The sequence below is a fragment of the Numenius arquata genome, chromosome W (assembly GCF_964106895.1).
Source record: "Numenius arquata chromosome W, bNumArq3.hap1.1, whole genome shotgun sequence".
Lineage (NCBI taxonomy): Eukaryota > Metazoa > Chordata > Aves > Charadriiformes > Scolopacidae > Numenius > Numenius arquata.
In genome coordinates, this window is record NC_133615.1 from 10,408,150 (window position 1) to 10,432,049 (window position 23,900).

At 44.6% G+C, this 23,900-nt stretch overlaps 1 protein-coding gene across 1 annotated transcript; it reads left to right on the forward strand.

Annotated features, from left to right (window-relative positions):
- Positions 1-832: 832 nt before the first annotated feature.
- On the forward strand, positions 833-3,353 carry LOC141476761 (cyclin-dependent kinases regulatory subunit 2-like). The gene is made up of 3 exons (XM_074165562.1): positions 833-891; positions 1,884-2,011; positions 3,301-3,353. Exons 1-3 carry the CDS (start codon positions 833-835, stop codon positions 3,351-3,353), a joined length of 240 nt encoding a protein of 79 aa, XP_074021663.1.
- Positions 3,354-23,900: the final 20,547 nt, after the last annotated feature.

A 23,900-nucleotide genomic window follows, 5' to 3' on the forward strand; every position in this document is an offset into this window, starting at 1 on the left:
TAACGTTCATATTCTAGAAACTACAGTATCTGCCATCAGTTTCTGAAAGTTGCTACTTTTTTTTTTTTGACTACAGGAATGTTAACTATACTATTTTTCTGCATTCTACAAGAATGCTTGTAATTGGGAATCAACTTCCACAGATACTACACAGCTCTAAAGATGCCTACGTCATCATGCATATTTTCTATTGCACTCTAAGCCTGGACTGTTAGCAGTCACGAACCTAATACAGAAACACAAAAAAAACCATGCTAGCCCCTCAATAGTTCTCTGCATTACAAGAAAAAAAAAATATCCTAGAAATCCATTCATTTCTTTTAGTATAGTATCAACAATCCACAGAAGGCCCAGGATTACAGCTGCTTGCGCTACACAAGGATACCTAGGCAGCCACTACAGCCATACCAGCAGATCCTCACACAATAGATTGATAACCACTTAACAATCCCCCAAAACTCATACCCACATAACCCAGGGTGCTCTAGAAACTGGTGAAACCACTCGGTCCCTGGCTGAAACTAGCCCATCACCACACCACTGAGGCTCACACTGTAAAATTCACACCCAGACTGACTGTACACACAACCCAACTCCACCAATCTCCTAATCACCACCCTCTTAGATAATCAACTCCCATAGCTCCTGGGGATTGGTGGAAAGACAAGCATTCAAATTACGCAACCATCTCCGCTGGCGTGGCCACGCAGCACACCATTGGCTGGCCTAGTCCACCAATAAGCATTGAACTGTTAGATTTAAATTGAAACGGACACGGAATTGTGTAGTTAGCTTGTGGGAAGAGCAAGTGCTGTTGCTGTCTCCATTCGCTATGGCTAATAAGCAGATCTACTATTCTGACAAGTATTTTGACGAGCAGTATGAGTATCGGTGTGAGACCGGGAGGGCTGGGCTGGGCTGGCTGAACGTCTTAGAAAGGGGCCTTTATCGCCCCTTTCAGGGAAGGGAAAGACATGATTAGGGTGGGTGTCTCTTTCTTGGACTGTGAGGTGACTTTAGGAGAGTAAGCCCTGCCAGTGTAGGCAGTGAGTGCAGCTCTGGAGAGTGACGTTATTAGCTCATCTCTGCAGAGCCAGGGTAGCTTAAAGTTCCTGGACAGGAGCAATGCCTTGCCTCTTTATCGCAGGCACTCGCTATAAAGATTGTTGGGGGGGGGGAGGAATCGGGTGATTCAATTGTTGGGTTTGGTCTGCCTTGTCTCCTTTCTGGAGTCATCTCTAGTAAGTGGGCAATGCCAACTCTAGTCAGAGGGCATTGAAGGAAGCAGTGGGGATGAAGCCCACTAGGTTTCCCTGGCACAGTGGCTGTGGCAGAGATAAATGCTGCTGTGTGGAGGGCAGTGCTGCTGGATGGTATGAGCTCGACCCTAGCTGCCGAGACCTGGGTAGCCTTCTATATGTTCTTTTAAAGCTATGCTGTAGCACTGATCTGTTCTGAATTGTAACTGATGCTAGCAGGAGTGACTTCTAGAAGTGCAAAGTCTGCATTTTTCTAATCACGTTAACTGCTAATATGATAGTTAATTGTCACGAATGTGCTTGTGTACCACAAGTACTGTGATTAGAGCATGCGGGGGACTGAATCTTCTGTTTTAGGCAATAAGTTGAAGATTTCAGTGTACAGTTGCATTAAAGATGTAATGTTTGGTAGGCAAAGTGAATTTAAAACTGCTTTTTTTAACTGATGCCTCATAAGCCAATTAGTATCCATTAACACCGTAGGCTTCTTTCTAGGAGGTTTTTGGTATTTGTAACTGAACTTGCTTATTGTGTTTCAGTATAGATTTGTGCAAGTTTTTTAGTGTACACGAAGACAGGTGTTGGGATGTGTGTAATATGAGTTTAATTATTAAACTTCTACAGACATGTGATGCTGCCAAGAGAACTTTCAAAGCAAGTACCAAAAACTCATCTAATGTCTGAAGAGGAATGGAGACGACTTGGTGTTCAGCAAAGTATTGGCTGGGTTCACTACATGATCCATGAGCCAGGTAAGCACAGCTGAACAAAACAAGATGAACAAAGGATTCTAAAATATCACACATCTGGTGCTTGAAACAAGCTCAGTGTGTAGTTACTTTCCTCTAGAATCCAATTGGGGTTTCCTGCTAAATGTTTAGACTCTTCTTTATCTACCTGCTATTTTTACCAACATAAGTGGTGTAGCAACCTTTATTCTAAACCTTCACCCCTCACTCTCAGAACTGGACATGCAAAAATGCTAGCTTTCTTCTAGGTATCTGCAGCCTCTTAGCAGACAAAACACACTAGACTTGAATATGTTCCTATCTTTGCCTATAAAAAGAGGTTTTGGTGAGATCTTGAGTTATGTTAGTATCTCAGTGACTTCCCCAAACTTGATGTAGCAGCACATCTTTGTATAATGAAATTGACATAGCTATCTCATAAAAAACCTTAATAGATGCTCACCTAGATGAGGTCCTGTATCAATGCTATGAAAAAATCTATAGTGTAGTTTGAGCTCCAGCTATACTGCCTGCTAAAAGCTACACTGAAGCTAGGGTCTTTTCAGTTACTGGTCTGCGATGCTCTAAAACTTCACTGAGAATGACCATTCCAAATATCTTTTTAGTCAGTCTTGTCAATGGTGATTTAACTGGTGATGGATGAATTGCAATTAGTCCCATGGAGTTCCAAGCTTCCAAAGAACCAGAAGTAGTAACTAGCCTAATCTTCCAGTGTTTTTCTTATCTGGACACCTTTGATAATTGGGCTTTTTTGAAGGTATTTATGATTAAGTCAATGTTAATACAGTCAACTTTTGTTGATAACTAAAGTGGCTTTTGATGCTTGTCAGTTAGTACATACTTGACCAGGACAGAATCACCACTTCATTGGAGTAAGTTACAGTGATAAAATTCATCAAATAGCCCAGTATAGAGACAGAACTGGTACCACTTCTGCTGTTGGGGGGTGGGGTGTTGGGTTGCAGGGTTTTTTGGTTTTGGGGTTTTTTTTGGTGCATGTGGTTTTCTTGTTTGTTTGTTTTGTGGTGTTTGTTTTTTTAGTACTTCCTTAAGCTTATGAAACTGCCAACTTTTGGTATTAAACTTTCAAAAGCACCTGTGACTATTCCATGGTTATTACAAAGTTGATCTGGAAATACTATACATGGAGACCTTCCTGTGGACTTGATCTCTTAGTCTGTTTGTTATCTGACAGGAAGTTTCAATTATTGTTCAAGCTCTTTTAAATCAAAGAAGCATCTGTAATCAGGACTTGAGTGACAGGCTGACACTTTGTTCAATTTTATTTTCAGAGCCACATATTCTTCTTTTCAGAAGACCCCTTCCAAAGGACGAACAAAACTGAACTGCCCTCTAGAAATCTCCTAAATCTTTTGGAGCTTTACATGTATGAGTGTATACATGTTGGTAGTATTCAGTGAATACTTGAAAGTGTACAAAACATACATCTGTACCTGTGCATGAGCTGTATTATTTACAGCAACAAAGCTCAGTCAAATGCAATTCCAAGTAGGCTGCAATGATATTAAAAGATTAATGAAGTAATCTTTAATGTAATTGCCTATTTGACTTTTCATTTAATTTAAGTTTACATATTGCATGTTCTGACTAGATAATCACTTGTTACCTGTGTTCAATAACTTTCACACTTATCTTTTCTACTAAACGGTTTAGCATGTTCAAATCCAATGGCTCCATCTGTTCAGTAGTAGGCATAAAGGAATAAACTTTTAATGCTCTATAAAACCTGAATGTCCTAATTAACCAGACAAAACTAATATTCTTGCCTAACATGTTAGAAAGGGTATCCACTTGAGGAAAAGCTATTTTGTTCCTATGCAGGAATTGTTTTACCCTGCTGTTGTGGTTTCAGTTGGGATAGAGTTAACTTTCTTACTAGCAGATGGTATAGTGCCATGTTTTGGATTTGGGATGGAAATAGTGTGATAGTGCACTGGTGTTTTTAGTTGTTGCTAAGCGATCAAGGCCTTTTCTTCTCATACTGCCCTGCCAGCTGGGAGGGGGTGGGGTGGGGATGTGGGCAAACAAGAAGTTGGGAGGAGATACAGCTGGGACAGCTGACCCCAACTGACCAAAGTAATAGTCCATGCCATGTGGTGTCATGCTCAGTATATAAAGCTGAGGGAAGAAGGAGGAGAGGGATGGTATGTTTGGAGTGATGGTGTTTTGTTTCCCTAAGTAGCTATTATGTGTGATGGAGCCCTGCTTTCCTGGAGATGGCTGAACACCTGCCTGCCCATGGGAAGCACTGAATGAATTCCTTGTTTTGCTTTGCTTGTGTATGTGGCTTTTGTTTTACGTGTTAAACTGTCTTTATCTCATCCCGAGTTTTTCCTCACTCTTACTTTTCTGATTCTCTCCCCCATCCCACTGGGGGTAAGTGAGCGAGCAGCTGTGTGATTCTAGCTCCAGGCTGGAGTTAAACTATGACACCTGCAGCCCTAAGTTTCTAACCCTTATTTGAGTTACTCTTACAGAAATATAAAGTGAGTTTTGCAACTTCCCCTGACTAGTTCCCAAATAGCAACTAAATAATCTGAAAAGAAAGGTGGCAGTGATAGGTAATACTCAGACTAGCCTCCAAGAACCTGAAACTATTGGACTCTAGAGGTGACGCTGGTTGTAATGTGATTACTTATCCTGCAGTGACTTAAGCTATCTTTATGGTTTAAACTTGTCCTAAGGTGTTTAGTATATTAAAAACTTCATTGAGCTTTTTAATTTTAAGTTATTTTAATAGTACCAATTTATCTTTCTGCCCCAACCTTTAAGTCAGGTTTTAGCCTGCGCTTCCTGTCTTGTTGGGTTGGGTTGGGGTTTCTTTTGGTGGTTTCTTTTCCTCCTGGGAAGCTAGCTTGTACTCTTTCTGGGTGTGGACGGCAGTGGCTTAGAAGTGTGGTCAAAGTAAACATTGCTTTCCATCTAACAAACTTTGCTGGTAGCAGAACAGTACATATTCAATTACTTTAAGTATAAAAGGCCATAGCTAATACAGTAAAACTCTAATCAATCCTTATTTAGAAAGTTGTGTATCAGCATAGGTGAGTGAGTACATGTACTCAATATAAACAAGTTCAGGGGTGAATAGTTGCTGCAAACTGGTCCCTGTGGTAGTAGCCCTGCCATTAGATTTTTTATTTTTTTTTTTTAATAGTGCCTCAGTATAACTTGTTTGAATGCAGTCTACAAATATCACTGATACTGTAAAGGTGATATGGTGCCAGAGAGAGGTAAATGATGTCGTGGAATAACTGGAATGCAGCTTTGATCAGGTCAGAACAGAAAAGCAGTTCATTGCTGTAGGAGAGAACACAGCCAGTTACAGAGTTCATGTGCCATTTAGGTTATACAACTTGTTCTTTCACCAAAACAAGTCAGATAAGCTGGACTACAGTAAATCACAACAAAGAGTGATAACATGCATTACTTCAGATAGGGAGGTTCCAGACAGATAAGGAACTTCTAGACGGTACCTTTTTACTAACAATTTATTCCTTTGTTAATAAAGTTGACTTGGTAAAACTGTTAGGTCATGCTGCAAATATTTCTGAACTAGTGAGGCCTATAAGATGTTAACAATTCTATTTTCACAGTGACCTGTCATAAATGCTGTATGGTCCTATATAATTTGACTGCTAAAGCTGTAGAGATTGGAACAGTGTGGCCTAGATGTTTCCTACCCAATTTTGGAGCCATCATACTAATAGAAAGAATAGTGGAGAATCATACTTATGCTTGGTCTTGCGAGAAACACCGGCTCACAATTAGAATTTGATAGAGAACAAAGTCACCGAAGCAAAGTTAAAATTTATTATACAAAACAGCGCTGAATCGGGTGCATCTCAAAGCAGAGGCACACCCCATCTTTCAGCTTTGAGGTATTTATATCCTATCCCAGCCGTCTGAGTTTCTGTCTCTCTTCTCATTGGTTGAGAAGTTGGAGCTCACATTCTTCCCGACCGCCTAACCTATTACAGGTTCAGTTCATACCTTTTCGCCTTGTAGGGCATACGTACACCTACTCTACAAAATCATTATCCTAAACACGCCTTTGATTAGTTGATTACACTACAGGTTATTTCACAGTCTTTGCTACTATTTACTGTCCAGTGTTAGTAATTACAAGCACTCTGGTGGTCGTTTACTTCATCAGGTGGTCGTATCCTCCTCTTCATTATCTGCCTTCTAGATGACCTTAGTCCACTCAGCAGTCTTCACAGCCCCCTCAGCAGATTTACCATCCAGGCCTGGTTTCTTTGGCCTTATCGATACTCCCCTATCTTCTGGTTTCTTGCATTGAATGCCACATTCCAGTCTATTTCTCTTCACCTAGATAACGTTCTGTAAACAAGGATCCCTTGACAGACCCAGGACAATTCTAAGGATTAGTTGGGTACAGTTGATTAGATTCTACTATCACTAAGCCTCCTTTGTTAGTACAGACACACTAACAAACATATATCAATTCGCTGAAACAAAACTTAACCCATTTCTCACAGTCTCAATTCATACGGGCATTCTGGGGACAAAGATCAAATGTAGCGTAGAACTTGGTACCCTGCCTCAGGTAGGATCAAACCAAGGAAGCTGTACCAGTTGAACACTGGGGTTGTTCATGTATATGGTGAAATACGCTGTCTGTCTTTAACTCATAGCTGCCAATTATTTGACTCTCAACCACCTGTGGCTATCAGTTGCTCAAAATGTTTAATGTCAATAATGTTGTCTTAAAAAAAACATTGTTTGCTGTGGCTCTACCCAGGAGCTGCAGCATTAGCTCATTCCCTTGCATATCTGCTTTTCTGCCTCATCCCTGGCTCCCCAGCCGTTTCTGTGGCAGTGGGACTTGGCTGGAATAACCACACGGAGCGCGGGTAGGACTAAGACCGTGACACCACCCCGCATGTGCTGTTGTCGACTGGTAGTGACGTCATTTCGCTGTTCCGCTCTGCGAAGTATGTGGGTAGATTGGTACACTGCGATTGGGTGCTGCAGCCCTTCCTTGTTATGTCCTCGGAGAGGCAGTTGGGCTGGGCTGGGCTTGGCTTGGCCCGAGGCAGTGAGGTAAGGGTGGTGATAGCTTTGCATTCCCGTGCTCCGTTCCCTCCTTTCCCCTGGCTAGTTATGTAACTGGGGGTGGGGAGCAGCTTCCCCCGAGGCCTTCTCCCTTTGCCCCAGGGTATCCCTTTGCCGGGTACAGGAGCTGAGAACAGGGTGCCCTAATCCCTGTACAGATACAAGGGCTCGTGAGGGGTCCTCGGGGTGAGCTGTCTTTCTCTCATCCAGCAGTTGGGCTTGCACAGCTGATACCCTAGTAGAGGGGTCGGTTGCAGGACTGAGGCCTTCACCTTGCAGAAAGATACGTGTGGGCATATGTTTCTACAGGAACAGGACTAATATTTTATGCTTCCCGTTTATATGAGCCTTTATTTTCACATAGGGAAGAAAAGTCTTTCTGGAAAAGGAAAATCATAGAGGCGAGAGTTGAGGTGAAAGCAAGTTACTTCTCATAATTTGGGACAGGGAACCTTGTGCATTACTTTCAGTGAGCTTAAATAAAAAAAACAAACCAACACTTATTTAAAGAGTGCAGTCTGCTGAAAGAACATGAAGACATCTCTCATTTTAAAGGTATATGCATAAATCCTGAAATAACAAAAATGATGTTGCATTGCATATAGATTTCCCAGTCAGACTGAGGTGCCTTTAATGTTAGTTGTTAGCCTTAAATCATGGCTACTTCCTGTAATACATTACTTAGTGTATTGGATTTCTGTGGCAAGGTTTTGGGGGGGGGGGGGGGCTGCAGGGGTGGCTTCTGTGAGAAAATGCCAGAAGCTACCCCCATGTCAGACAGAGACAGTTCCAGGCAGCTCCAAGATGGGCCGAAGCTGAGCCAATCAGTGATGTTGGTAGCGCCTCTGTGATAACATATTTAAGAAGGGGTAAAAACTGCTGCGCAACAGCAGCTGAGAGAGAGGAGTGAGAATATGTGAGAGAAACAACTCTGCAGACACCAAGGTCAGTGAAGAAGGAGGGGGAGGAGGTGCTCCAGGTGCTGGAGCAGAGATTCCTCTGCAGCCCATGGCGAAGACCATGGTGACATGCAGGTTGTCCCCCTGTAGCCTGTGGAGGTCCATGGTGGAGCAGATATCCACCCTGCAGCCCATGGAGGACCCTACACCAGAGCAGGTGGATGTGCCCTGAAGGAAGCTGTGACCCCATAGAAAGCCTGTGCTGGAGCAGGCTCCTGGCAGGAACTGTGGCCCCATAGGGGACCCACACTGGAGCAGTCCATTCCTGAATCACTGCACCTGGTGGAAAGGACTCACATTGGAGAAGTTTGTGAAAGGACTCTCCTGTGGGAGTGACCTCGTGCTGGAGCAGGGGAAGAGGGTGAGAAGGAAGGAGCAACAGAAACAAAGCGTTATGCATTGACCACAAACCCTTTTCCCCATCCACCTGTGCCATTCAGAGGGATTGAGTGAGGAGGAAGAGGTAGAAGAGTTGAGAGCAGTGAAGTTGAGCATGGGAAGAAGGGAGGAGGTGGAGGGAAGGTGTTTTTTAGATTTGTTCTTATTTCTCATTATTTTACTCTGTTACAATTGTCAATAAATTAAATTAATTTCCCCAAGTCAAGTCTTTTTCCTGTGATGGTAATCGCTGAGTGATCTCCCTGTCCTTATCTTGATGCATGAGCCTTTTGTTATATTTTCTCCCCGTCCTGTTGAGGAGGGGGAGTGATAAAACAGCTTGGTGGGTACCTGACAGCTCGCCATGGTTAACCCACCACCCTTGGCTAGTGAATAAGGGATTTTCAGTACCTTATTTGCTTGGTCAGTAATGCTTTGTTTTAACATTTCTATAAGTTTTTTATTTAACCCAACTCTTCTTGAAATACAGACATATAATTATGAGATGAATTCAAGTGAGAAATCACTGTAAGTTAATTTTTCAGGAGTGAGATGCTTTTAAAAACAAACAAAAAAACCCACAACAACAACACCCCACACACACACCTGCACCCCCAGCAACCTTGAAGCAAATATTTGAATGCATTTAATATTTCTTGTATCTTCATTAATATGCACGTTTATCATGTGCTGTTTAGTGTGTGCTGTTTTAATGGCTTTGATCAATTTCAAATAATACAAAGCTGTGTCAGTTTCTTTCAGTTGAGAAAAGCACTTATGGCTCACTTGCTTATAGATTTTACTAGTGGTTCAAAGTTCAGTTTGTCCTCTTTTTCCTCTGGTCTTGATGCAGTGTTGCTGCCGTTGTCTCCCACGTTGTTTATGAGGAAAGTAGTGCATATTGATTTATTGAAATTCTCTGAGTAATTTTCAATTCAAGCATAAATGAGAGGTAAACATTTGATCAGTCTTCATAAGCAGTTTTGCTTTAAAAAGCTGACAGTCTAGTATGTACTTTATTTATTTTGTGGCGTATGTTGTTTTTGTCAAGGCTTTTTTAAAATAAGATAGGGGAGAACTGTTGTGCTGAAACATCCCATTTGTTGTTTTGTTTACCTGTTGTCTAATTATGGGGATGCAGAGGTGGGGTTTTTGTGGTGTTTTTTGTGTGTGTGTGTGTTTTGTTTTTAATTGTCACAAGATATCAAGTGGTATTACAAGCGAAAAGCAGGTGCGGATCCCTCAGGGACAAGGCATGGCACCCAGCAAGTGAAAGCTTTGGCTTTAATGAAAGTGTAGCGTTATCACAGTGGGAGCCCCGGAACACTGACACTAATCAATATGGGGACCCGACACAGTGGAACCCTGCTCAGGAGTGAAGCTCAAGGGAAAGCACTGCAGGGGTGGATAATAAAACTTGTGCTGATTAACATATATATATATATGCAATGTCTTGTTTTGCTCATTAGCGAACTCACTGATGTAATGCAGGTGCTATTGTCTGAATTCCGAGATCCACAGCTGGCCACTCTTGTTGGTGCCTGTGCAAAAGTAGGTGCAGATGAGGTGGGGGAGCGAACTATCCCAGGTTACTGTGACAACGAGATAAAACATGCTCGGGACTCTACATACTCAGTTTTAAACTGAAAGAGGGTAGATTTAAATTAGATATTAGGAAGAAATTCTTTACTGAGAGGGTGGTGAGGCACTGGAACAGGTTGCCCAGGGAAGTTGTGGCTGCCCCATCCCTGGAAGTGTTCAAGGCCAGGCTGGATGGGGCTTTGAGCAACCTGCTCTAGTGGGAGGTATCCCTAGCTGTGGCACGGGGGTTGGAACTAGATGATCTTTAAGGTCCCTTCCAGCTCTAACCATTCTATTTTTCTATGGTACTCAGATAGGGGAAGCGAACTGTCCCAGGTTACTGTAACAACAAGATCAGACCTGCTTGGGACTCTACATACTCAGATGGGGGAGGCAAACTACACTGGTTTACTGTAACAGTCATCTTGCACCCTATGTAGAATCTGTCACAATTTGTATTGTTAACATTACACGTAAGATTCCAGCATGTTAGAATAGCAAAAATGTGATCATTTGTTATTACTGACTCATTATTGCAGGTTCATGAGGATTTCAGGTCAGAACCAATACAGGCTTGTATTCTGTTACGCTTAAATTGAAAGCATGTTTGGGTTTGATTGTAATACAGAATATAATCATAATTGCTTGTTTTTCCCACTCAGGTTGTATTTGTGCTCTGGAACATTCTAATGCACCGTGGGGCTCTAACATAAGAACGTATCTTAAAAGGTTGGTGTTGATAATTTGGAGTGTTGAGGAGTAAGTATGCCAAATTAGATTGATACCAAGATGCTTCAGAAACAGGTTCGGCTAACCACCCAAATTTGGTATCTGATGTATCCTCTTGGAGAAACCGGCTGCCCATGGCTTGGATGGGAGTACTCTCCACTGGGTTAAAAACTGGCTGGAGGGCTGAGCCCAGAGAGTGGTGGTGAATGGAGTTAAATCCAGTTGGCGGCCGGTCACGAGTGGTGTCCCCCAGGGCTCAGTATTTGGGCTGGTTCTCTTTAACATCTTTATCAGTGATCTGGACAAGGGGATCGAGTGTACCCTCAGTAAGTTTGCAGATGACACCAAGTTGGGTGGGAGTGTTGACCTGCTTGAGGGTAGAAAGGCTTTGCAGAGGAACATGGACAGGCTGTATCGATGGGCCGAGGCCAATGGGATGAGGTTCAACAAGACCAAGTGCCGGGTCCTGCACTTGGGTCACAACAACCCCTTGCAGCCAAGAATGTACCCCTTGGGTATTTTACCGTCTCCGATTAGCAAAGGTCTGTCCTTCCTTGCAATGTTTTCTGATTTCTGTACATATTTCACAGCTGGAGATCAAGTCATGTGCTTGCTGAATGATTACTGGTGTCACAAAAATTTGCAACTGGCCTGTGCCAACCAAGGAGAGAGGCCAGGACACAAAGTATAGAATTACAAGGGTAAATATTTATTCACGTGCATGAGGGGTCCCAGCCAAATTGGGGCATGCCAAATGTGGTTTTACACAGGGTTCTTATACCCTTCAAGCATTCAGGTACAACACAATTTGACTAATTACTAACGCTCACACTACCAATTACTAATCTTAGCAAAATTTTGCAAAGCAGCTATAGTTCTGTAGCATTCTTGCTGCTTGTCTATTGATCCAGATGTCCCTGGAGTCAGTCTTGCTATAGTTACTTATCTATGATGTCAGACAACACGGGGAGGGTTTCAAAGATGTGTTAGAGGGGCTAGGATGCTGGTGTTATCTTGGTTGTCTGGGGGTATCCTTTATCCTTCGTGGACAGCTTCCAAGAAGCAAAGTCCTTATTTCCAGGGCCAAGTTGTCCTTTATTTTGTTTTACTTAATCATGAACAATACCAAAGTTTCCAATAAAATTCCACTACCTCATTACATTACAATGTATAATGTGAACTTATATATATATTAACAGAGTTAATGCACTTTCATAATATGAAGACTTGATTGATATAGTAGGGAAGGGAATTTTCATAAAAGCAGCCACTCCCTAATGTGTGCTTGTTTAAGTAAATCATCTGTACCAGCATGTCCTAATGAAGCATGCGGCCAGTGGGCTAATCTGTTCCATTTAGTGGAATCAGGGTCTATAGCAATATTAATTTGAGGTAGCTGGTTGGTCTTGGCATTGAGTTCAGCTTCCTTAGTGTTAGCTTTTTGGTGGACAGGTACATGTCCTACTTGAAGGGAATGGAATAAAGCTAATTGATATAATTTTTCCCAATACGGGCATGACGAATCCCATGACTGAAGTGTGGCTATCAATGGCTATAGGCTGTTCAGAAGGGATAGGCAAGGAAGGAGAGGTGGTGAGGTAGCCCTGTATGTTAGGGGGTGTTTTGATTGTCTAGAGTTTAATGATGGTGATGAGAGGGCTGAGTGTTTATGGGTAAGAATCAGGGGGAAGACCAACAAGGCAGATGTGGTGGGAGTCTGTTATAGACCACGCAACCAGGATGAAGAGGCAAATGAAATATTCTATAAGCAGCTGGGAGAAGTCTCACAATTGCTAGCCCTTCTCATGGAGGATTCAATTTACCAGATATCTGTTGGGAATACAATACAGCGGAGAGGAAACAGTCTAGGAGGTTCCTGGAGTGTGTGGAAGAAAACTTCCTGACATAGTTGGTGAGGGAGCCAACTAGGGAAGGTGCCCCGCTGGACCTGTTTGCAAACAGAGAAGGGCAGAAGGGCTTGTGGGTTATGTGATGGTTGGAGGCCGTCTTGGGCACAGTGACCACAAAATGAGAGTTTTTGATTCTTGGAGAAGTAAGGAGGGGGGTCAGCAGAACTGCTACCTTGGGCTTCCGGAGAGCAGAAATTGACCTCTTTAGGGGCCTGGTTGACAGAGTCCCTTGGGAGGCAGTCCTGAAGGGCAAAGGAGTCCAGGAAGGCTGGATGTTCTTCAAGAAGGAAATCTTTAAGGTGCAGGAGCTGACCATCCCCATGTGCCGAAAGATTAGCTGTCAGGGAAGAAGACTGGCCTGGCTAAACTGAGAGCTTTGGCTGGAACTCAGGGGGGGGGAAAAAGAGAGAGTTTATGACCTTTGGAAGAAGGGGCAGAGCAACTCAGGACTACAAAGATGTTGTGAGGTTATGCAGGGAGAAAATTAGAAGGGCCAAAACTCAATTAGAACTTAATCTAGCTACAGCTGTAAAAGACAATAAAAAATATTTCTATAAATGCATTAGCAACCAAAGGAGGTCTAAGGAGAATCTCCATCCTCTACTGGATGCGGGGGAAAACATAGTGACAAAGGATGAGGAAAAGGCTGAGGTACTTAATGCCACCTTTGCCTCAGTCTTTAATAGTAAGGCCAGTTATTCCCTGGGTACCCAGCCCACTGAGCTGGAAGACAGGGACTGGGAGCAGAATGAGGCCCCCATAATCCAAGGGGAAAATGATGAGGGATCTGCTACACCACTTAGATGCACACAAGTCTATGGGGCGGGATGGGATCCACCCAAGGGTACTGAGGGAGCTGGCAGAAGTGCTCACTGAGCCACTTTTCATTTATCAGCCATCCTGGCTAACTGGGGAGGTCCCAGTTCACTGGAGATTAGCAAATGTGACGCCCATCTACAAGAAGGGCCGGAAGGAGGATCCAGGGAACTACAGGCCTGTCAGTCTGACCTCGGTGCCAGGGAAGGTTATGGAGCAGATTATCTTGAAAGGAGGTTGTAGCGAGGTGGGGGTCGGTCTCTTCTCCCAAGTCACAGGTGATAGGACAAGAGGAAATGGCCTCAAGTTGCACCAGGGGAGGTTTGGATTGGATATTAGGAAAAATTTCTTCACAGAAAGGGTTATCAAGCATTGGAACAGGCTGCCCAGGGAAGTGGTTGAATCACCATCCCTGGAGGTATTTAAAAGACGGGTAGACGTGGTGCTGAGGGACATGGGTTAGTGGTGGTTTTGGCAGTGTTGGGTTGATGGTTGGACTCGATCTTAAAGGTCTTTTCCAACCTAATCAATTCTATGATTCTGTTATTGCAATAAAGTTATATCAGGAAGTAATGGGCAATTGTGTAATTCTTTGGCTAAGGTGGAATGAGCTATAGTGGGTGAGTGCTTCAGTCCCTGAGGAAGCTGGGTAAAAGCTAACTGTAAACCTTTCCAAGTGAAGGCAAAACTTCTTGTCCTCAGGTTGGAGGGGCACCATAAAGAACATATCTTTAATATCTAGGGTTGCCATCCATGAAAAGGCATGATTTTCCAATTCTTGGACCATATCTAAGATTGAAAGCATTGCAGCAGTTAATAGTCTGGTGTGCCTATTCAAGCATCAATAATCTGTGGTGAGTTGCCACTTACCATTAGGTTTCATAAGAGGCCACACCAGAGAATTGAAGGGGGAGTGCATTTCTTCTATAATGCCACATTTAAGAAGGTCTTTAATTAAAGTGTTTCTGAGGTTTGTGTGTTTCAGAGGATATGGGGTATTGCTTGGTGTGTGTGTGTGGTGGTAGAAGGGGGTAAGGTCAGGGCGGCTTGTAAAAGATTTATTACTGCCAGTCCTGGCCCTCTTTCTTCATCGGTTATCCCAATAGCCCATTTAGTATTGCCCTATACCAAACTTTTGCCTTTCAGAATATCCATACCTAGTATATTTAGGTTTCTCAATAACATTTGGTATTTTTGTGGGGCACAAAAAGGAAATTCCAATTTTACTTTAACCGTTGAATAAGGAGCTACTGTTTCGTTTACTCCAGCTATTAATATTTTATGTTTTAATGGAACGGCTTAATCATGGATAATTGTGCCCCAGTATCTATGAGGAAATTAGCTTTTGGTTTATTATTCACTATGGCCCAAAGTGTGGGGCTCAGTCCTCGAGTAGCGGAAGGTAGGGCCACTTGTACCTCAGCCAATCTGAGCCCCCTATCTAGTGATTCTGTGATTCCTCATACAAATGTTTGATGTGCCAACCAGGAATAAGGCACTGCTGGACTTGCAAGAAAAAAAGAAACCAAGAAAACCTGCTTTGTAATATCTCAGTTAGTGATAGCCTTGGCTGCAGAGATCACAATATTGTGGAGTTTGGGATCCTGCTGAGCATGATGAAGGTTAGTAGTAAGTCAAAGATTTTAGATTTTAGAAAAGCAAACCTCAGCTCACTCAGACCTCAGGTGGCAGGGGTTCTGTGGGAAGCTTCCATGGAGGATAAAGGAGATAGCGAGTGCTGGGAGTTTTTCCAAGAACACTCTCCTGGAAGCACAAAAACAGTTCATCCCCTTTAAAGGTACAGGAAGTAGGTGGAGCAAGAGAACCTTTGGCTTAACTGCGTGCTTCTGAGTCTGCTCAAAACCAAAAGACAAGTTTTCCATACCAGAGATGGAAAAGCGGACGAATACCTATTGAGAACTACAAGGGCATTGCCAGGCCATGCAGTTAGAAAATCAAAAGTTCAGCTCAAATTGAAATTGGTCAGAGATGACAAAAACTACAAGAAAGGGTTTTTCAGGTACGTAAGCAACAAGCAGAAACAGAAGGAAAATATTGGCCTGCTGTTAAACAGGAGAGGTGATTAGTCACCAACAATGCTGAAAAGGCAGAGGTTCTCAACACTTTCTTCACCTCTATCTTTACTAGCACTGTTGGGCTTCAGGCCTTGGGAACAACAATCCAGGTTGATGCATACACAGACCCACCATCAGTGAAGGAAGAGTTGGTATGCAAACTGTTACAGGAGCTTGACCCCTACAAATCAATTGGCCCTGATGCTATTCACCTGAGGGTGTTAAGAGAGCTGGCTGACATCATTGTGAGACCACTCTCCATAATCTTTGAGAAGTTGTGGAGATTGGAGGACATCCCAGAATACTGGAAGAAGGCTAATGTCACCCCCATCTACAAGAGCGGCTTAAAGGAGGATCCAGGAAATTATGGACCTATCAGTCTTACTTCAGTCCCTAGGAAAGTTATGGAACAAATCTTCCTGGGAGCTGTCACAAGTCAAATGAAGCACATGATTGGGAAAAGCCTGCATAGATTCACCAAGGGCAAACCATGCTTGACAAACCTGATCGCCTTCTACAACAAAGTAACCTGCTAGGTTGATGTGGGGTGAGCATTGGACATTGTCTATCTGGATTTCTCCAAGGCTTTCAACATGGTTCTCCACATCTTCCTCCCAGAGAAACTGATGCGTTATGGTCCAGACAAGTGGTCTGTGTGGTAGGTGGGGAACTGGCTAACAGGCCACACCCAGAGGGTGGTGGTAAATACCTCCTTTTAAAACTGGCAACCTGACACAAGTGGGGTCCCCCAGGGATCGATACTGGGCCCAACGCTGTTTAATGTCTTCATAAGTGATCTGGATGATGGTATCAATTGTACGCTGAAGAAGTTTGCTGATGATACCAAACTGAGTGGGGAAGTTGACACTTCAGAAGGGACAGCCACCCTGCAGAAAGACCTGAATAGGCTGGAAGAGTGGGCTAAGAAGAACCTTATGAACTTCAACAAGGACAAGTGTCAGGTCTTGCACCTGGGAAAACATAATCCAGGAGTGCGGCATAGACTGTGACCTACTTGGCTGGGGAGAAGCTCTGTGGAAAGGGACCTGGGTGTCCTGGCAGACAACAAGCTCAATATGAGTGAACAGTGTGCTTTTGCATCAAAGAAAGCCAACAGGATGCTGGGTTGCATCAACAAGAGCATCACCAACAGAGACAAAGAAGTCATTATCCCACTCTACTCAGCGGTCATCAGGCTACACCTGGAATAGTGTTGAATTTTGTTCCCTGTTATACAAAAAAGATGTGGACAGGCTGGAGAGGGTCCAGAGAAGGGCCACAAAGATGATCAAAGGACTGGGAAGCCTGCCATATGAGGAAAGGCTGAGAGAATGGCATTCATCCTTGAGAAAAGAAGGCTTAGGGGAGACCTTATCATCATGTTCCAGTATTTAAAGGGTGGCTACACAAGGAGTCACATGGAAAAGACAAGTGGTAATGGGTACAAGATACTCCTGGGGAGATTCTGATTGGACACAAGAGGACAATTTTTCACAATGGGAACAATCAGCCATTGGGATAATTTCCCCAGGGAAGGGGTGGATTCCCCATCATTGGACACTTTTAAGATTCAGCTGGACAGGGTGCTGGGCATCTTGTCTAGACTGTGCTTTTGCCAAGAAAGGTTGGACCAGATGATCCTTGAGGTCCCTTCCAACCTGGTATTCTATGATTCTATGATTCTAGTTTCCCTAATACTGCCTTCTGATAGAAGATAGGTCAAGATATTGTCGTGGTTTAACAGGATTTCCTTCTGCAGGAGGGGCACTAGGTGGAGATGTAGGTAGCCTTTCCTCCTTTTCCCCTCTTCCAGCTAGAAATGTTAGTTTGTCAGTGGGCAGGCTGTGGAGAAAGTCACGGGTGTACTCCTAATTTAGACAGGTACACCACCATTTGTTTTGCTTGGCTTGCTTGTTTTCAGTTTGATTAGGACATTCCTTAACAGTATTTTGTTTGTTTAAATTAGCCCATTGACTTCGTGGGATATTTGTTCGATCTCTGGGTTGGATTGGAGTTGTTAAGATATGCTGCCATTCCCTTTGTATGGGAGGGTCAGGGCTTAGTTCTTGCATTTGTGCAATGGTCTGGCAGAGCACTAGTGAAAAAGGGGGTCCTGTGAGTAAACTCTGCCATAGTTGTATAAAACCTAATTTTCTTGACCCCACAGCTCCTTACCCAACAGACCTCAAATCAGGGGATGTAGCAGGAGTGTCCCAAGGACTAGGCTCGTCACCTTGGGCTTCATCCTTATGCAATAAGGTTACTATAGCTGCTTGTGACAATGCTTCCTGCAATTCATTTGGGCCTCGCCAAGGAATCATAGGTTCCTTACCCTGATCTTGATAATGGACCCCTCTCACCCATTTAATAGCTAAAGTCCACAAGGTTTCGGCAGCATCCCCTTGGAGGGTGAGGAAATATTTAGCAAGGAAGATTTTAGATTTTAGCAATCAACGTAGCTTATTGTGTACTTCTTAAAGTCAGTCTAGATTATGATTATTGTATAATGTGCTGATTATTAAGAATTTGACCCAATATGCAGAAGGCCTAGGTGATTGAAAAGTCTAAGTAACTGAAATTATAGGTAATAAGAAAGCTATGCTAACTGCTAGAAATTTTGTGTAACAATAAGCTACGCTGAATGCTAAAATTGTATATAATAATAAAGTTCTGATCATAACTATAACCCTGTGGCCAGTTCTCATTCTACCAAGGATCCTTAAAAGAACCTGCCTATCCCCATAGTGTTGGGTAGCGTCAGGTGACAGTGGGTATTTGTGTCCTGAAGTACATCTTCCAGTTAACTTACAAAAGTTTTAGAGCTTGTCTTTCCTTAGCAGATTGCTGGTGGGTCAACTTAAGTTGTTTGGTATTATACTCCCCCATATCAAATTACTGATCTTCTAAAACATGGTAATTAGTTTGCTTTGGGAATGGACTTTTACCAACATATAAAACCAGCTTCGTCCTCAACCTGCCACTAACACAGCATATTAGCTGAGCCTCCCTGCTTGCTGCACCTCCAGCAAACTGCATCCTCTCTCAAGATCCAGGTGAGCCTGCCTGGGGGCCCCTTCACCCCATGTCCTGACCACATGAAGCTTAAATACTGCTTCCCTAGCCCAGCTTACACAGCAGCCAAGCCTCAGGCTGAGGACCAAGCATTGTGGTCCCCAAGGGAGATGCTGGACTTGAACTTATAGGAACACAAGCTTTTGTTTTGTTCACCTTTACCTTCCCCAGTAACTTACAGAAAGTATGTAAATAGACATCATAGACAAATGCTGAGTGAGGGGAACACACAGGCCCTATTGCAGTGCTGCAGGGAGATGGAATGATACATAGAATGACTTTATGAAGAACTCTCATGATGTACTGTTACAACGCAAACTCCCTAACTATACCTTTGCTAAACAAACCATCACCCTGTAACGCTTTGCTGTTAGCAACCTGACAGATCAGCAGTCCCTTAAGGGTCAAACAGCTGAACCGGCTCTATTCACATCTAAGTGAGGAAGCTGAATTAGAAGGCAAGAGGCTCAAAGAACAACACTTTCCATACATATCAAAGGATACATAGAAATAGCAAGTGTTCTTAGAGAGTTTAAGTTTGCTGCCATACTGCGGAACTCTTTCCCACAAACACAGCCCTTAAAGGATGCCTTCATTCAAGGCATTAGTGTTAGCCAGCGCTCCAAAGTCTTTACAAACCTTCAGTCTCTTTTCCTTGCAATATGCAAACAGTAACCACACTCCTCTCATTAAAAAGCTTCTCTACTTATGCATCTCCAAAAGGGAAATAAGGTAAGAATTAATCAGGTACTTTCACAAAAAGGAACTTTAGCTGTAGAATGGCTGATGGTATCTAAAGAAATAAAGAATGAGCAGTTGCTTTAAAGAAAAATAGGATAAGGAGATAAGACAAGGAAAAAAATATCTCTGAAGTACAGCATCTTTAAAATTAGTTCATCATAAAAAAAGCAAACCTCTGAGTTCTCTTATTACAGAATCACAGAATATTTTTGGTTGGATGGGACCTTTGAGATCATCAAGTCCAACCAACAAAAAAAAAAAAACAACAACAAAAAAACCAAATCACCAAAAACAACAAAAAAACAACCCCAAAAAATCCCAGAACACCAAACACCAAAACCAAAACAAAACAAACGCCCACAACCACACACCACCCCACCCACAAACAGACACAACCCAACAATCTCAGGCACTAGAGCATGCCCTGAAGTGCCATGTCTACACGTTTCTTAAATACCTCCAGGGATGGTGACTCCACCACCTCCCTGGGCAGGCTGTTCCAGTGCCTGACCACTCTCTCAGTAAAGTAATTCTTCCTGATATCTAATCTAAACCTCCCCTGCCCCAACTTCAGACCATTTCCTCTGGTCCTGTCATTATTCCCTTGGGAGAAGAGGCCAACCCCCACCTCTCTACAGTTTCCTTTCAGGTAGTTGTAGAGGGCAATGAGGTCTCCCCTCAGCCTCCTCTTCTCCAAACTAAACATGCCCAGTTCCCTCAGCCTCTCCTCATAGGACTTGTTCTCCAGACCCCTCACCAGCTTGGTGGCTCTCCTCTGGACACGCTCCAGCACTTCAATGTCTTTCCTGTAGTGAGGGGCCCAAAACTGAACACAGCACTCGAGGTGAGGCCTCACCAGTGCCGAGTACAGAGGCACGATGACTTCCCTGCTCCTGCTGGCCACGCTATTCCTGATACAAGCCAGGATGCCGTTGGCCTTCTTGGCTGCCTGGGCACACTGCTGGCTCATGTTAAGCCAGCTGTCCACTAACACTCCCAGGTCCTTTTCTGCCAGGCAGCTTTCCAGCCTCTCTTCCCCAAGCCTGTAGCGTTGCCTGGGGTTGTTGTGACCAAAATGCAGGACCCGGCACTTGGCCTTATTAAACCTCATCCCATTGGCCTTGGCCCATTGGTCCAATCTGTCCAGGTCCCTCTGTAGAGCCTGCCGACCCTCAAGCAGATCAACACTCCCACCTAGCTTGGTGTCATCCGCAAACTTACTGAGGGTGCACTCAATCCCCTTATCTAGATCATCAATGAAGATATTGAACAAGACTGGCCCCAAAACTGAGCCCTGAGGGACACCACTGATGACCGGCCGCCAACCAGATTTTGCTCCATTAATCACAACTCGCTGGGCACGGCCATCCAGCCAGTTTTTTATCCAGCGGAGGGTACACTTGTCTATGCCATGATTCTCCAGTTTCTCCAGGAGAATGCCGTGAGGGACGGTGTCGAAGGCCTTACCAAAGTCCAGGTAGACAACATCCACAGCCTTCCCCTCATCGAGAAAGCGGGTCACATGGTCATAGAAAGAGATCAAGTTGGTCAGGCAGGACCTCCCTCTCATAAACCCATGCTGGCTGGCCCTGATCCCTTGGCTGCCCTGCACTTGCCTTGAGAGCTCACTCAGGATGATCCTCTCCATGATCTTTCCCGGTACTGAGGTCAGGCTGACAGGCCTGTAGTTTCCAGGATCCTCCTTCCGGCCCTTCTTGTAGATGGGCATCACATTGGCCACCCTCCAGTCATCTGGCACCTCTCCTGTTGACCAGGATTGTTGATAAATAATGGAGAGAGGCTTGGTGAGCTCTCTTGCCAGCTCCCTGAGAACCTTTGGGTGAATGCCATCCGGCCCCATAGACTTATGCGTGTCCAGGTGCATAAGCAAATCATTAACTACTTCCTCCTGGATTACAGGGGAGTTGTTCTGTTCTCCATTGTTATCTTCCAGCCCAAGAAGCTGAACACCCTGGGGGTAGCTGGTCTGACTATTAAAGACAGAGGCAAAGAAGGCATTAAGTATCTCAGCCTTCTCCTCATCCTTGGTTGCAAGGTTTCCCCCCGCATCCAGTAAGGGATGGACATTCTCTGTCACTCTCTTTTTGTTGATGTATTTATAGAAACTTTTTTTGTTGTCCCTTATATTAATGGCCAGGTTGAGTTCTAGCTGGGCTTTTGCCTTCCTGATTTTTTCTCTGTATGACCTAACACAATCTCTGTACTCCTCCCGAGTTGCCTGTCCCCTCTTCCAAAGGTGGTAAACCTTCCTTTTTTCCTTAAGTCCCATCAAGAGCTCTTTGTTCATCCAGGCCGGCCATTTTCCCCGCCCTTTAATTTTGCGCCTCATGGGGACAGCCTGCTCCTGGGCCTTTAGGATTTCCCTCTTGAAGAGCGTCCAGCCTTCCTGGGCTCCTTTGTCTCTCAGGACTACCTCCCACGGGACTCTCCCAACCAGGGTTCTGAACAGGTTAAAGTCTGCCCACCGGAAGTCCAAGATGGAGGTTTTGTTAATCCCCTTCCTTACCTCACTATGAATGGAAAACTTAACCATTTCATGATCACTAAGCCCAAGACTGTCTCCGACCTCCACGTCCCCAACTAGCCCTTCTTTATTTGTGAACAGTAGGTCTAGCAAGGCACCTCCCCTGGTAGGCTCACCTACCATTTGTGTCAGGAAGTTATCCTCCATACACTCGAGGAACCTCCTAGCCTGCCTGCTCTCTGCTGTGTTATATTTCCAGCAGATGTCTGGTAAGTTGAAGTCCCCAACTAGAACAAGGGCTGGCATTTGCGAGACTGCAGCCAGCCGCTTATAGAATACCTCATCAACCTGCTCATCCTGGTTGGGTGGTCTATAGCAGACTCCCAGCACAAAATCACCTTTGTTAGCCTTCCCTTTCACCCTTACCCATAAACACTCCACTTCATCACTGGAGTCTATCTCTATAGAGTCAAACAACTCCCTAATGTACAGAGCCACACACCCCCCCCTCCTTCCTTGCCTATTCCTTCTGAAGAGCTTATAGCCACTTATTGCAGCATTCCAGTCATGACCATCGTCCCACCACGTTTCCGTGATGGCAACTATGTCGTAGTTGTCCTGCCGCACCATGGCTTCCAGCTCATCCTGTTTGTTGCCCATGCTACGTGCATTAGCGTAGATGCACTTGACCTGGGCTACTGATTTCACCCCCATCTTTGGCCCTTGACACTCAGGTTCATTACCAGCAGGCCTGGTTTTATCCCCATCCCCCTTAACTTTCGGCTTAAAGCTCTGTCCGTGAGCTTTGTTAACTCTTAGCCTAGTACCCTTTTCCCCTTCTAGGAAAGGGTTTTCCCATTGTTCTCTAGCAGTAATTTCTAAACGTCTATCACCTTTCTCTGATGAAATGTCAGAGTGTGAGTCCTCACTAATGTGGCCTCCTTCAAACCGTGGCATGCTTTCCTCAGGCTTAATCTTGACAGGCCCAGTTATCTCCCCTTCCCCCCTCATATCTAGTTTAAAGACCGGTCAATGAGCCCTGCTAACTCCTGCCCCAAAATTCTTTTCCCCCTCTGGGACAGCTGTGTCTCACCTGACAATGGCATGCCAGGTGTCTCATATAGCCACCTATGTTCGAAAAACCCAAAGCCCTGCCTGTAACACCAGTCCCGGAGCCACAAGTTGATCTGTTGCCTCTTCCTATCAATTTCTTTATTCACAGTTGCCACTGGTGGGATAGAAGAGAAGACCACTTGTGTTCCTGACCCCTTGAGCTGCTGCCCTAAGGCTCTAAAATCTCTTTTAATTTATTTCAGCCTCCTCCTACCCATTTCATCACTACCCACCTGAAATACTAACAGGGGGTAATAATCAGAGGGGTTTACTAGGTCTGGGAGTTTGTTTGTCACATCCCTGACCCGAGCCCCAGGGAGGCAACAGACTTCCCTGTGTAGCGGGTCAGGGCGGCATATTGGTCCCTCTGCCCCCCTCAACAGAGAGTCACCCACAACTATGACCTTTCTCCTTTTCCTTTTGGAGCTAGTGGTGAAGTTGGGTCCGCTGTGACGTGTACTTTCTGTCTTCTCTAGTCTTGGTGTGCCATCCTCCTCTCCATCGGCCAGTTCCTCCTGCAGGACTCCATACCTGTTCTGCAGGGGTAACTGGGAAGCTGGGAGAGGTTGGGAGGGGACTCGCCTGCTTCCCCGAGCAGGGACCTGTTTCCATTCCTCCTCTTCTCTGAGATCCTCTCCTGTCGCTTGATGAGAAGAGGGGAGAGGGTCCCCTACACAGGGCCTCAACCTGTTCCCCTACTCTCAGGGAGTGCACCCACCAGTCAATTTCTCTTTCACACTCCCTGATGCTCCTCAGCCTCTCCACTTCATCCTTCAGCTGGGCCACCAGGTAGAGCAGATCATTCACCTGTTCACATCTTATACAGGTGTTGTCTCCGCTACCCTCCATTGCCAGCGCCAGGCTCCGGCACTCTCTGCACCCAGAGGCCTGCACACCCATATGTTTGCGTGGGGCCTCGCTCTGGGTACCCCCAGC